The following is a 14,464-nucleotide window of genomic DNA, read 5'->3' as shown; positions in this document are numbered from 1 at the left end:
AACAACACCTGTCGGCAGCTGAGGGTTTCAACTAATTATCATTTACTGAAAAGGAAATATATGTTGCAGCAGTTATGGGAAATGTGTCTCTGAGATGTGAACATGTAAGTGTGCATCGTGTGAGGTGAGCACGCCCAACGTTTGGTATCAGAATGTTTGTAGTGGCGCCTGAGACTTTGCTCTGCAGTTATCTCCGCCGGTATCAGAGCAGTGAGACCGCTGCCCGCCATTCTGCGTGTCAGTGTTGCTCGCCATGGCACGAGTGGGCGGCGCGGTGACCATAAGCATACCCCAGGGTGCGCTCCGAGGCTGCAGGCTCAAGACGCCCTCCGGCAGAACTTACTGCAGTTTCCAAGGCATCCCTTATGCCAAGCCACCCGTAGGACCGCTCAGGTTCAAGGTGAGTTCAAACACTTACTACTTTCAGAGCTATGACTTACAGGCAAGACAGGTAGATATGAATTCAACGTGTCGTCGATATTGAGATTATTCAAGACAAATGGAAAAGGATAGCGCACAAAAACAAATAATGGCAAGAGTGACATTTCTAACTGAGAGACCCCAGTGGGTAAGGTAGGCTACCTAACGTAACCATCATCCTTGTGTAGTGTAAGAGATACAGGGCCGCTATTTTTACAATGCTGCTATTCTCAGAAATCCAGTGAGGGCTGTATTTTTTGTAAGGTAGCGAAACTTGGTAGATATGCTACTGCGTTAATGCGAAACCGATTTTCTCTGGAAAAAAATTAGTTCCAATCTTGGCCATCAGACGAAAACCTGGAGCTGTGAACGCGAGAAAGACGTACAGAAATGTTTCTGTGTGTAGTGGATTAAGAACGAGACGTGGGAAGAAAATCTCATACAAGCGATAAAGGCATAGTGTTGATTTTCTTATTAATTTCCACTTACATAATTTGTTCAGTATCTGCACAAGATCTGCACGAGATGATACATCCGCAAAACGACGGGACAATCAACTCGTAGCAGTTCCGTGGAATATAACTTAAGTGTTCCTGTATACGGACCCTCAGATCAGGTAGCGCCAAAAGGTTTACATGGTAAAAGCGTTCTTTTAGATCCCACATGGAGTGATATCAGGAGATCTTGCAGGCTATGTATCTGGAAAATATCTGGAGATAACACGTTCGTCCCAGGTTACATTAAGCAGATACTTCACTCGGCGAGTGACATGGTGTACTGCCCTATCTTGCACGAAAACAATGATTTCCTCATAGTTGTGCTCTTCCAAAGCAGCAATCACGTGCTGTTCAAGGAGGTCTCCGTAACGTACAGACATCGCGGTACATCTGACAGTCCCTTTAGATCTATTCTCTTCAAAGAAGAACGCAAGCAGAATAAAGGTGCTTGTGAATACACACCACTCAGTGACATATGGGCGGAGCCATGGCTCTTCGTGCTCAACAGACGAATTGACAGTAGCCTCAGTTTGGCAGTTCTTTGTATCCACTGCAACCTGCAGTGTAAAATGTGCCTCGTCACTCCATAGAATATTGTCCGGCCACATGTATCAACTTCGATCCGTACCAGAAACCGAAGAGGAAGTTCAGACGTTCCTGCGGATCATGAGGTTTAAGATGCTGCACCGTCTGGATTAGTAGCTGCACTTTAATCATAACCACATGATATTGCCTTAAAGGCGTATGTTAAACGAAGTGTGTTGTGATAGTTGTGTGTTTAGTCAGTGTCTTCGTTGTGTTGTTGGTGATGAGAGAGGAAACGAAGAGAGTGGAGCCTGGTGCCGACATTGCCTCTTCCTTTCCAACAAAACACGCTTAATCTCCCCACATGCCAGAAGGGTCACTACAAAGTGCCACATGTCCATTCTCCCTGCCACATTACCGAGGATTTGTAATTCATTCAAGACATTGCTGCATAGCCTGCTGCTCAGGAACTTCACACGACCACATCTTATTCCTTTGACGGCTAAATAATGGCAGTGAAAAGTTCTTCAATTACCAAGGTTCGAAAAGAATACCTCCGAGTCAAGCGACATCGAATATCAACTATTGGGAGGGAGGAACTGAAAGTGACCCCACTCAAAGACCTAACTGTGTCATTCAATATGTTATTTACAACGAAAAAAAATTTCCATTCGGTTTTGGATATAGGTTAACAATTAACTGACATCTGCGATTTTCAATTAACTGTTTGGTTCTTCAGACTACTTCATTTTGTATTTACTGGGTCAAAAATAAATGGCATCAACGGTGTGAACGCTTACAATTTCTTCATTAGTGTCTAAAATGCTGGGTGATATTAAATCTATTCTAGAAGTAGTACTTCCTAGAATATATGAAAATGACCTGATGATGTGGGAATATATATGCACACGGTTTAAATGCCTATTGCTACAAATTTATCACGATGTTCACGGAAATATTACCTTCATAATTCAGCACCATAACATAATATGGCGCAAACTTTGTGTGATATTCTACATTATCTAGACAACTTCAGGAATACTGATGTCTTTACGGTTTCTCTTTTTATTAGCCTCACATAACAAAAGCGAAAAGGATAATGTCACACTGCACTGGAAACACACTTAGGAATGGGAGTTACTTTCCGAAACACGATATCAATTAAATAAAATCCTTAATGGCAGAAGCAAAAGTTTTCTTATGTTTAAGACATCCGAAGGGTTTGCACATAAAACGTCATCTCAAAACTATTCAAGAATGATTCGAAACGGATAAATTCTGTTTTATGCGAAAACAGAAATCTGCCTGTTACGGCTACTTCAAGGATGCTAAACTCCAGGCGATAGATATTGGTAAGCTTGTTGTATATTTAAGTAAATGCATCCATTACCAGCGGAGAACTGTCACATATAACAGCCGTGAGAGAAAAGTAACTGACTGCAACTGACTTTCCAGCAATTAATCTGTTTCGTACTTTACCTTTACCATAACTACCACTAGCGTTAATAAGTGTTGCCTGAAAGGACTCGACACTACCTCGATTTAGCTTCAATTTAAAATATGAAAAAAATGTGTTATTTATTATCCATTCCATTCCAGTGACAAAGCCAATAAATAGAACATTTTCGTTTGTTGCAGTAAAAACTATCAAAAACCTCTTCAGTCCAATGGTAACACATCCCACATTAACATTATTTTTTGAGCAGGTCATAACGAACACCTGGTTTTCTGTTCCATGATATTCGAACAGACCATGAACATTACAATGCTTGTTTCTGTTGAATCTTCTAGTGTGTTGGAAACTGGGCACTTATCGCCCATGAGTAAGCTATTATCTTTGTATTATCTCAGCTTATAGATTCAATAAGTTACAAGTACGAAGAGTTACCTTCGTGAAAGATCAGTCAAGGATGTGACGCACACACTGTCAGAGAAACATGAATCAGTTGAAACAGACGTTTCTCATCCGCATTTTCTTAAAAATTTTTATCTTTTTTGTAGTAGTACGCAAAGTACTATGCGAAAGGGGCGTCCCTCCAGCTGTAAGTGTCAACAGTGGAAGCCAACAACATTTTTATTTATTTCTGAAAACCTCCTTCCGCTGGAGAAGGGGCAACTTAGCAGACAGCCGACAAACGGTTATAAGAACAATAAATTCATTATCACGTGTTGAATTTGGAGGAAAATATTTTAGTAGATGGACAACGAATTTTACTAGAAAGTAAGTCTCTGCGAAAAGAGGAGGAATGTCAATCAAAGGTAGCATTCATTTTTGTTACTTATTCCGAATTCATGTCCATATCATACAGTCCATCCCTGGTGACCGCATCTAATTTAATTTGTAGACTTGTAAAGCACGCTTCCGACTCAAGTATCTAGTGCAACACATAATTCTTACAGTGAATCGTAAGAACGGTGACGACATCAGAATGTTTTGAAACACATCCCTTAAAATTTTTTAGAGTATTAGGGGGACAAAATTATAGCCCTTCAGGAGAAGATTAGTGTCATAGGCTTAAGCGCGTGTTACTGGACGCATTACACGTCCCTACTGCTATAATACAGGGTGGTCCAAAAGTTCGGAAACACCCTGATAAAATCCAAATGGAGTAGCAAACAAGGAAACTGAGTCCCTACACACAAGGAACGGGAAGGGGGAAACTTTATAGGCTATGCCACCAACATGGCGGCCATCTTGAAAGCCGCCATCTTGCATTCAACTCCAAAATTTCAAATGGAAATGTGGTCATGTGACATATCAAACAGATAGAGAATTTAACCAGAAAAACAATGCCGTTGTTATTTTAAACATAGCTTTATTCATTCTCAGGTTATAGCCCATTACTTGCGGCAGCAGTGGGACGCTCGGCAGCGTGAGTATTACGTACTGAGAAGTCATAAAATGGAGTCTGATACGGTGCAAAGTGACTATCCCATGCCTGATATGTTACACGTGTTTAACTGTTAGGTATCATTTACTGATGTTAACGCTTTAATCAAATGGCTCTGAGCACTATGGGACTCAACTGCTGAGGTCATTAGTCCCCTAGAACTTAGAACTAGTTAAACCTAACTAACCTAAGGACATCACACACATCCATGCCCGAGGCAGGATTCGAACCTGCGACCGTAGCGGTTAACGCTTTAATCATTGTTAAAATTTACAGGTTACAAAATGTCCTTAACACATGTAGAAAGCATTGAAATCGTCTTGATATCAGGAGAAAGAAGCACACGGGTCATTGCTGAGGATTTCAACAGTCGTCACCCAACCAGACAGCCCATCACTCTCAGCGCAGTTGCCAAGCTTTTGGCCAAATTCCGAGCAACAGGTTCTGTCGCAGATAAACCTAAGGCTGGAAGACCAAAATGCGCCACCGATGAAGCAACAACAGTGAGCGTGTTGGCATCATTTAGCAGGAGCCCGCAACGGAGTACTCGTCCCTGTCACAAGAATGTGGAGTTAGTCGTACCTCCATAATGCGAATTTTATCGCAGCACAAATGGCACCCGTACAAAATTCAGCTGTTCCAACACCTGAACGATGATGACCCAGACCGTCGGGTACAGTTCGCAGAATGGGTGACACAGTAGCTGCAGATAAACCCACGTTTCTCCTATCAGGTGCTGTTCAGTGATGAAGCCAATTTCTTTATCAATGGTGAAGTGAACAAGCAGAATCGCAGATACTGGTCCGACACAAATCCCCACTGGATTGATCCTTCCAAAACGGTCGACTCACAAAAAGTGATGGTCGGGTGTGGTGTGTGGGGTACCAATGTCGTTGGACCTTTTTTTATTGATGGTACGTTTACATTCAACGGTTATCTGAGGTTATTGCATGAAGTGTTTCCCTCGTTGTTAACGGAAGACGGGACATTTCCGGAATTCTTCCAGCATGATGCAGCCCCACCACATTATGGGCACAATGTTTCACCAAATTTGACTCCTTTGGATTTTTATCTTTGGGGTCATGTCAAAGCACTGGTTTATTCTGTGAAAATACGGGATTTGCATAATCTATAGCAGCTCATTGTTGATGCGCGTGGTTAAATTCAGCCAGATGTGTTGGTCAAAGTTCATCAGAACTTGGTTCGGAGGATAGCATTAACATTCCAGCATAATGGACAACATATCGAGCCATTCCTATGACTGTTGTTGGTCTCTCGGGACTGTGTAACATCGGCGTAATGTCTCTTCGGCACATAACACACATGCTGCCGAGCGTCCCACCACTGCCACATGTAACTGGCTATAACCCGAGAATGAATAAAGCTATGTTTAAAATAACAACGGCATTGTTTTTCTGGTGAAATTCTCTATCTGTTTGATATGTCACATGACCACATTCCCATTTGAAATTTTGGAGTTGAATCCAAGATGGCGGCTTTCAAGATGGCCGCCATGTTGGTGGTATAGCCTATAAAGTTTCCACCTTCCCGTTCCTCGTGTGTAGCGACTCTGTTTCCTTGTTTGCTACTCCATTTGAATTTTATGAGGGTGTTTCCGGACTTTTGGACCTCCCTGTGCATATGCTGGTTGTATACCCCTAGTAAATACATAATAAATGTTGTTCTAACAATACAGAGCCTACATGTGTTCTCAAAATGATAAACCACTACATGTCCGGTGCATACAAAAAAATACTTTGAAAGCCATTCCTAATATTCCGTTACTTCACTGAATTGGGAAATTTGTAACTTTCTTCTTACCGTACGTATCGCACGAATAAAAACAATTTTATTGTAAAAAATATTGTTTGATTTTCACTAGCAATAGACTCAGTTGTTCCGAGAGCAGCAGTTTGATTTTAGAATACTTTTTAGTTTCTCGAAACTAGCCACTGTAGAAACGGCCGACTGAACTGACGATTAAAAGGTGTTGCTAGTGTAAAAAAAAATTGAACCAAAATATTTTAAGAGCTTTAAATTTCTACATCTACATCTACATACATACTCCGCAATCCACCATACGGTGCGTGGTGGAGAGTACCTCGTACCACAACTACCACCTTCTCTCCCTGTTCCACTCCCAAACAGAACGAGGGAAAAATGACTGCCTATATGCCTCTGTACGAGACCTAATCTCTCTTATCTTATCTTTGTGGTCTTTTCGCGACATGTAAGTTGGCGGCAGTAAAATTGTACTGCAGTCAGCCTCAAATGCTGGTTTCTAAATTTCCTCAGTAGCGATTCACGAAGGAGACTCCCACCCGAGTTTCTGAAGCATTTCCGTAACACTCGCGTGATGATCAAACATACCACTAACACATCTACCAGCCCGCCTCTGAATTGCTTCTCTATGTCCTCCCTCAATCCGACCTGATTGGGATCACAAACGCTCGAGCAGTACTCAAGAATAGGTCGTATTAGTGTTTTGTAAGCGGTGTCCTTTACAGATGAACCACATCTTCCGAAAAATTCTACCAATGAACCGAAGACGACTATCCGCCTTCCCCACAACTGCCATTACATGCTTGTCCCACTTCATATCGCTCTGCAATATTACGCCCAAATATTTAATTGACGTGACTGTGTCAAGCGCTACACTACTATGGATTATTCAAACATTACGGGATTCTTTTTCCTATTCATCTGCATTAATTTACATTTATCTATATTTAGAGTTAGCTGCCATTCTTTACACCAATCACAAATCCTGTCCAAGTCATCTTGTATCCTCCTACAGTCACTCAACGACGACACCTTCCCGTACGCCACAGCATCATCAGCAAACAGCCACTCATTGCTATCCATCCAATCCAAAAGACCATTTATGTAGATAGAAAACAACCGCGGACCTGCCACACTTCCCTGGGGCACTCCAGATGATACCCTCACCTCCGATGAACACTCACCATCGAGGACAACTTACTGGGTTCTATTACTTAAGAAGTCTTGGAGCCACTCACATACTTGGGAACCAATCCCATATGCTCGTACCTTAGTTAGGAGTCTGCAGTGGGGCATCGAGTCTAACCCTTTCCGGAAGTCAAGGAATATGGCATCCGTCTAATACCCTTCATCCATGGTTCGCAAGATATCATGTGAAAAAAGGGCGAGTTGCGTTTCGCAGGAACGATGCTTTCTAAAGCCGTGCTGATGCATGGACAGCAACTTCACTGTCTCAAGGAAATTCATTATATTCGAACTGAGAATATGTTCGAGAATCCTGCAACAAACCGATGTTAAGGATATTGGTCTGTAATTTTGAGGATCCGTCCTTCTATCCTTCTTATATACAGGCGTCACCTGCGCTTTTATCCAGTCGCTCGGGACCTTACGTTGGGCAAGAGATTCGCGATAAATGCAAGCTAAGTAAGGAGCCAATGCAGTAGAGTACACTCTGTAAAACCGAATTGGAATCTCATCAGGACCTGGCGATTTATTTATTTTCAACCCATTCACCTGCTTCACAACCCCAGGGATGTCTATCACTATGTCCTCCATACGGGAATCTGTACGAGACTCAAACGGCGATATGTTTGTACGATTCTCCTCCGTGAAAGATTTCTCAAATGCTAAATTTAAAATTTCAGCTTTCGTTTTGCTGTCTTCCGTTGCCAGGCCAGACTGATCAGTGAGTGACTGGATGGAAGCCTTCGACCCGCTTACCGATTTTACGTAAGATCAGAATTTCCTTGGGTTTTCAGCAAGATCTTTTGCTAAGGTATGACGGTGGTAGTGGTTGAATGCTTCGCGCATAGATCTTTTTACAGCATCACGAATCTCTACTAACTTTGGTCTGTCCTCATTCTCCCGATCTTTCTTGTACCGCGAGTGCAACTGCCTTTGCTTCCTGAGCATTCTCCGAATTGCGCTGTTAAACCACGGTGGGTCTTTTCCGTCCGTAACCCACTTTTTCGGCACATACTTGTCCAATGTGTGATTTACAGTGTGTTTAAAATTTGCTCATAATTCTTCCACGTCCATCGTACCGGAAGTAAATAAAGTCGATTCATTTAATAAGTGGGATGCTAACAACTGCTTATCTGCTCTTTCTAGTAAGAATACTCTCCTAGCCCTCTTGGCCGACTTTTTAACTCTCGTAACCATAGTCGTAATGACAACATGATGATCACTAATCCCTGTCTCAACACTGACGCCGTCGATGAAGTCTGGTCTGTTCGTGGCTACGAGATCTAAAATATTTCCATTACGCGTTAGCTGTTGATTTAGCTGCTCAAGATAGTTTTCGGATAATGTTCAAAAGTAATTCACACGACGGCTTGTCTGTAGCACCTGTAATGAATCCATAGACATCCCAGTCTATACTAGGTAGGTTGAAGTCGCCTCCGACTAATAGAGCATGATACGGGTACTTCTTCGATACAGAATGTAGACTCCCTTTGAATGATTCTAGAACTGTCACGGTTGAGACTGGTGGCCGGTAATAACACCCCACAATTAACTTTATTTCCCCTAGACCTGTTAAACGTCTCCAGATAACTTCACAATCACACTCTACTTCGACTTAGGCTACTCCTTCAACCTAAGATTAAATATTTTCGCCTATCTCCCATTTTTTACTTAGATTCATTTGTGAATTAGTGTTGGGGAATACATTTATTAATTGTCGCTTATTCGTACTGAAGGATATTGTTGTATACCAGACAATAAGATTTCAAACACGTTAGCGTTATTATGTTTCAGAGAAATAAGATATGTTGCAATTTTGACAGAAAACGTAATCCTACCGGTGATATAAATATTGCCAAGAGTATGCCTTAAGTTGTATGATAGAGTAGATGAAGCAACGTTGCTTTTGATACATTCGGCGGTTCGCATAAACAATGTATAAGGCTTTAAAGACAAAAGAAAAAGGGAAAAAAGGAGTACATACAGGCATAGAATTTTAATCATGAAAATGTCTCGATTGCGGAACGTTTTTCGGGTTACTAACGAAGCAGACGACCCTATTTCCATAATGAAATCGTAAATCAGTACAAAAACCTGAAAACATACAATCGTAGCATTATTCATGTTGCGGTTGAAGCTAGCTTTTTGGCCAAGTTATCTTATAAGAGAGAGAGTAGAAGACGACAATTCCGATGGAGAAACTTCTGTGTAACGTGTTTCGTTGTTAATCAAAAAGAACTTACGTTTACTCAAGGCCAAGCCAATTCTGTAATTACAATTAATCCAGCAATGAGATCTCTCGATTGCTAAGCAGTCTTCACATCCATCAATGCGAAAGACCATAAACCGAAACGATATGCACTGTCTGACGCCTTCGTGCTCTGTAAACATCTTGCTAAATGCCGTAGACCAAACGGTGGTTCAAGAAAAGCATTCAAATCAGAAAAGGTTTTGGATGTGCGTGAGGACAAAGATTGTATTGAAAGTATCTAACATGTACTCTGTTAGTGAGTACATTGTTCAGTCGCATTAATGCGACCAACTGTTAAAGCCCTGAACAACCACCATTCGCAGCCCGGACCGTTGCTAGACGTGCAGGAGGAGAGTGAATGAGATCGTCACAGGTACCGACAGGGATGTGGAGCCGTAGTGACTTCAGTACTGTGCCTATCTGCTCTGCGGTTCTTGTCTAAGGATTCATGGCGCGAACAGCCGGATCATGGTCATCTCACAGACTCTTGGTATTGTTTGTATCTGTGGAATACTTCTAGTAACACCACCTTTTTCCGTCGTCGCCGTTCCTTTCACAAATGACGCATTGGTAGAATGATTGTAGGGAAGCCGTCGTACGAGGTATAATTTCTATTATCCCCGAGACGTGCTTATTTCGTGGGACGTACTATATTCTCCTCCTCTTCTTTCAACCTACGAACTCGAAACTGCAACAGTAAACCTTTCTACACTCATGCTCATAAATTAAGGATAATGCTGATACTTGATCAAACAATGCTCTGGTGGGCGGTTTGCGGGTTGAAATCACCTCGGGGTATGACCATGCGATGCATCGGACCTGCGGTCGTCGCACGGTGGTGCTGGCAGCAGTCCACATAGGCAGAGGTGTGTTGGTGCATGTCAGAGTACGGTGAAGCGCGTAAGTACGCAGACGTTTTCAGATGTGCTAACGGTGACTGTGTGTTGAAAATCGCTCAAAGAACTCATATTGATGACGTTATGGCTGGTAGAATACTAGGACGACTGGAGGCTCGTCAAACACAGCAGGTCTTAGCACCAGCCCTCCGTGTGCCACAAAGTGTGATATCACGATTGTGGTAACGATTGCAGCAGAGAGAAAACGTGTCGAGGCGCTACAGTACGGGAAGTCCACACTGTACAAGACTGCGAGAAGACCGATCTCTCACCATCAGCGCCCGCAGACGGCCACGGAGTACTGCAGATAGCCTTGTTCTGGACTTTACCGCAGCCACTGGAACAGTTGTCTCCAGACACACAGACGACTGAAAAAACATGATTTATTCGCCTGGAGACCTGCAAGGTCCATTCCACTGACCCCTGGTCACAGGAGAGCCCGTAGCGCCTGGTGTCAAGAACACAGTACATGATCATTGGAACAGTGGTCCCAGGTTATGTTCATGGACGAGTCCTGGTATAGTCTGAACAGTGATTCTCGCCGGGTTTTCATCTGGCGTGAACCAGAAACCCCTTAATGTCCTTGAAAGGGACCAGTATGGCGGTCGTGCGTTGATGGTGTGGGGTGGGTCTATGATTGGTGCACGGACACCCCTGCCTGTCTTTGACAGAGGAACTGCAACAGCTCAGGTGTATCGGGACGTAATTTTGCACCAGTATGTCCGCCTTTTCAGAGGTGCAGTGGGTCCCACCTTCCTCCTGATGAATTATAACACATGGCTCCACCGAGCTGCCATCGTGGAGGAGTACCTGGAAACAGAAGATATCAGCCGAATGGAGTGGCCTGCCTGTTGTCCAGACCTAAACCCCATCGAGCAGGTCTGGGATGCTCTCGGTCGACGTATCGCTGCACGTCTTCAAACCCCTAGGACACTTCAGGAGCTCCGACAGGCACTGGTGCTAGAATGGGAGATTATACCCCAGCAGCTGCTCAACCACCTGATCCAGAGTATGCCAACCCGTTTTGCCGCCTGTGTGCATGTGCATGGTGATTATATCCCATATTGATGTCAGGGTACATGCGCAAGGAAACAGTGGCGTATTGTACCACATGTGTTTCGGGACGGTTTTCTCATCTTATCACCAATAACGTGGACGTAAAGATCTGTGTCGTGTGTGTTCCCTATGTGCCTATGCTATCAGCGCCAGTGGCGCCACATTCTGCAATTATCCTTAATTTATGAGCATGAGTGTAGTACGTACAGCTTCTGTCCCGAGTCGAGTGTTTATCGAAACACCTTCATGGTAGTTCTTACCATTCCAGTCTCCAACAGCGTGTGAGAAAAATGTACATTTTAATCTTCCCGTACAGGCTCTGATTCCTCTTATTTTACTATTACTATAATCTCTTCCTATACAGACTCGGATTTCGAGGATTTCGAGGAGCAAGTTGGTGATTGAAATTTTGTAAAAGATCTCGCGACGAAAAATTCCTTTAATTTAATGACTGCCACCCCACCTCCCTTATTATGTCCATGACACCCCCTCAAGCTGCCATTCTTTTGCGTTTTTCAGCATCTTTTGTGAGGAAAGATGTCTCGAAAGAGTTTTGGAAATCCAGAAATGTATAATCAATTTGAGATCCCCTGTAGATAGCACTCATTAGTTTGTGCAAATAAATGTTCTGAATTCGTGCTACCTATGTGTCATCATAACGTTTTCTTTCAGATAATTCGTTGTAAACAATAATGGACGAATAGCGCTCTCTTGGGGTACTAGTGAAATTACCTTTAGAACTCCCAAATTTTTTCGATAAAGAACGACATTCTGAATTCATTTACAATGAAATCATGAATCCAATTACAAATCAGGCCCGATACTCGACAAGCTATATTTTGTTCATTAAAAGCGTCTTGTTTCCGGACTCTGGATATCATGGGCGAACAGGGCAAGCTGAACTGCGCTAGATCTCCGACCGCGGGATCCACGTTGATTCTTGTAGAGGAGAATTTCGTTATCCAAATTACGTCATAATACCGTTCTTCAAAGCGGGAATGACCTCTGTTTTTTCCTAGTCGGTAGGTATCTTTCGCACCTCCGGCGACCTACGATGAACTACAACTGAAATACGACCAACTTGTTTCTCGTAATTTCTGTACAGCTTACAGCTATCTCATCTTGCCTTTCCACTTCTGAGCAGCTTTAACTGAACCACTATTCCGCGAGCGCTTAACTCAATATCCACAATTTCGACGTCCGTGCGAAGATTGAAAGGCGAAATAATACTAGGATATTTCGCCGTGTAACAATTTCGGAAGACGTATTTCAGTATTTCAACCTTCTCGTTACGCACACTTTAGCTTCGTTCAGAGCTTGGTTGTCAACTAGGTTTTGACTTTTTTTTGCAATCTGATTTGACCAATTTGCTTTCATAACGACTTTCTCACCCAGTTATGTGCCCTTTCCATCCCTCACACCCTTATGCATCTCTTACTTGGGTGAAGCGTACAGAGTAATGCATTGAGTTTTTTTCCATTTGTGCTCCACATCATCGTCATTAAAGCTTTATATTTGAGATTAACAGTTTAGATACTCTGCGATGTGTCTCCTCTATCCTTACATACGAAAAACAGTTTGCTAAACTTTCAAAACTTCTTTTAATACCTGATGTCTTACGATATTGGATTCGCTCCCCGGCGTCAACTGTTTTGAAAATTTCGAGTCTGTAAGTTACTAGTAGGTCTGAGACATAACCACCCCATTGGCTGGAAATATTTTTCAGACAAAGCATTCCAAACAATCTCACTCGACTCACTGTCTCTGGCACCAATTTGAATCTATGACTCTTTCATTATACAGGTGGCAAATTGAAGACCCTCCCTTATCAACAGCATGTACCGGAAACTTATAATATTCGGCATGTTGCCTCTGAAGCGCTATGTCACTGCAGCTCCTGACGCAGGTGGAGCATCCGATTATCAAGTTCGGGCCACCTTTGACGTTAAACTTCTCCCAGATTACTTCATAATCGGGCTCTGTAATGAACTTTGTAGATGTTGTCATATTCTTTACGGCTATAAGCAGGCCATCAAACACAATGACATTTCACCTATCGAGTGTTATACGGGGTGTTTCACAATTCATGTTACACGCTTCTAGAGGTTGTAAAAGGGTAATGTTTCGCATAGGAACTCATGTCCGGTAATGGTTCGTTTCCGTATTACAAGCAGAACGATATGTATACATTTCACTTATATTTATTGTGATGTGACAACAGCTGTTCGATGTGATGACCACAGCCTTACAATCCGTTAGCGTGTATGTTGCTATGTGCCATATGATGCCACACTGCCGGCCGTTGTGGCCGGGCGGTTCTAGGCGCTACAGTCCGGAACTGCGCGACCACTACTGTCGCAGGTTCGAATCCTGCCTCGGGCGGGGATGTGTGTGATGTTCTTAGGTTAGTTAGGTTTAAGTAGTTCTAAGTTCTACGGGATTGAAGACCTCAGAAGTTAAGTCCCATAGTGCTCAGAGCCATTTGAACCATTTTTTATACCACACTATGCTTACTGCCCAGCAGTCACTTGACGCAGTGCTACACCGTGGCTCCTTACAAATTATTCAGAGTTCTGCAGAGTTTAGCAGCTTCACTCGTGACTGTAGTCAATACACTCGAGGTATGAATTGAAAAACGCCTTCAGTCACAATTTTTCGTGTTTTATTCAGTACACGATGCATTTAGGACCCTGTGGGTCGATCTTCAGGTGTAATTCGCCTTAATACGTGCTTTATTTGTTCTCTTGAATGAGATGAAGTAGATATTCCTGTCACGAAAATGTTTGATGTTAGGTTATGAGTTTCTTAAGTCAGACGCCGAAAATATGTGTGAAATAGCGGAAAAGATGAATAGTGTAAGTTTACCAAATAATCCAAGAAAAGCGTTAACATTTTAGCAACAGCATAAGTCTTTTCCTCCATCGTTCTGAAACATATCACTTCATTCACTTCATTCAAGTG

General features: G+C 42.7%; 1 protein-coding gene across 1 annotated transcript in view; it reads left to right on the top strand.

The window, feature by feature from the left end:
* The first annotated feature begins 245 nt into the window (after positions 1 to 245).
* LOC126234478 (juvenile hormone esterase-like) overlaps positions 246 to 14,464 on the top strand; it is an 86,008-nt gene continuing 71,789 nt past the window's right edge. Inside the window, exon 1 of the mRNA XM_049943170.1 lies at positions 246 to 400. Within this exon, the coding sequence (XP_049799127.1) occupies positions 254 to 400 (147 nt within the window). The 5' untranslated portion in view covers positions 246 to 253. The remainder of the gene's footprint in view (positions 401 to 14,464) is intronic.

The sequence above is a fragment of the Schistocerca nitens genome, chromosome 2, assembly GCF_023898315.1.
Source record: "Schistocerca nitens isolate TAMUIC-IGC-003100 chromosome 2, iqSchNite1.1, whole genome shotgun sequence".
Lineage (NCBI taxonomy): Eukaryota > Metazoa > Arthropoda > Insecta > Orthoptera > Acrididae > Schistocerca > Schistocerca nitens.
This window is presented reverse-complemented; position numbering and strand designations above follow the sequence as displayed.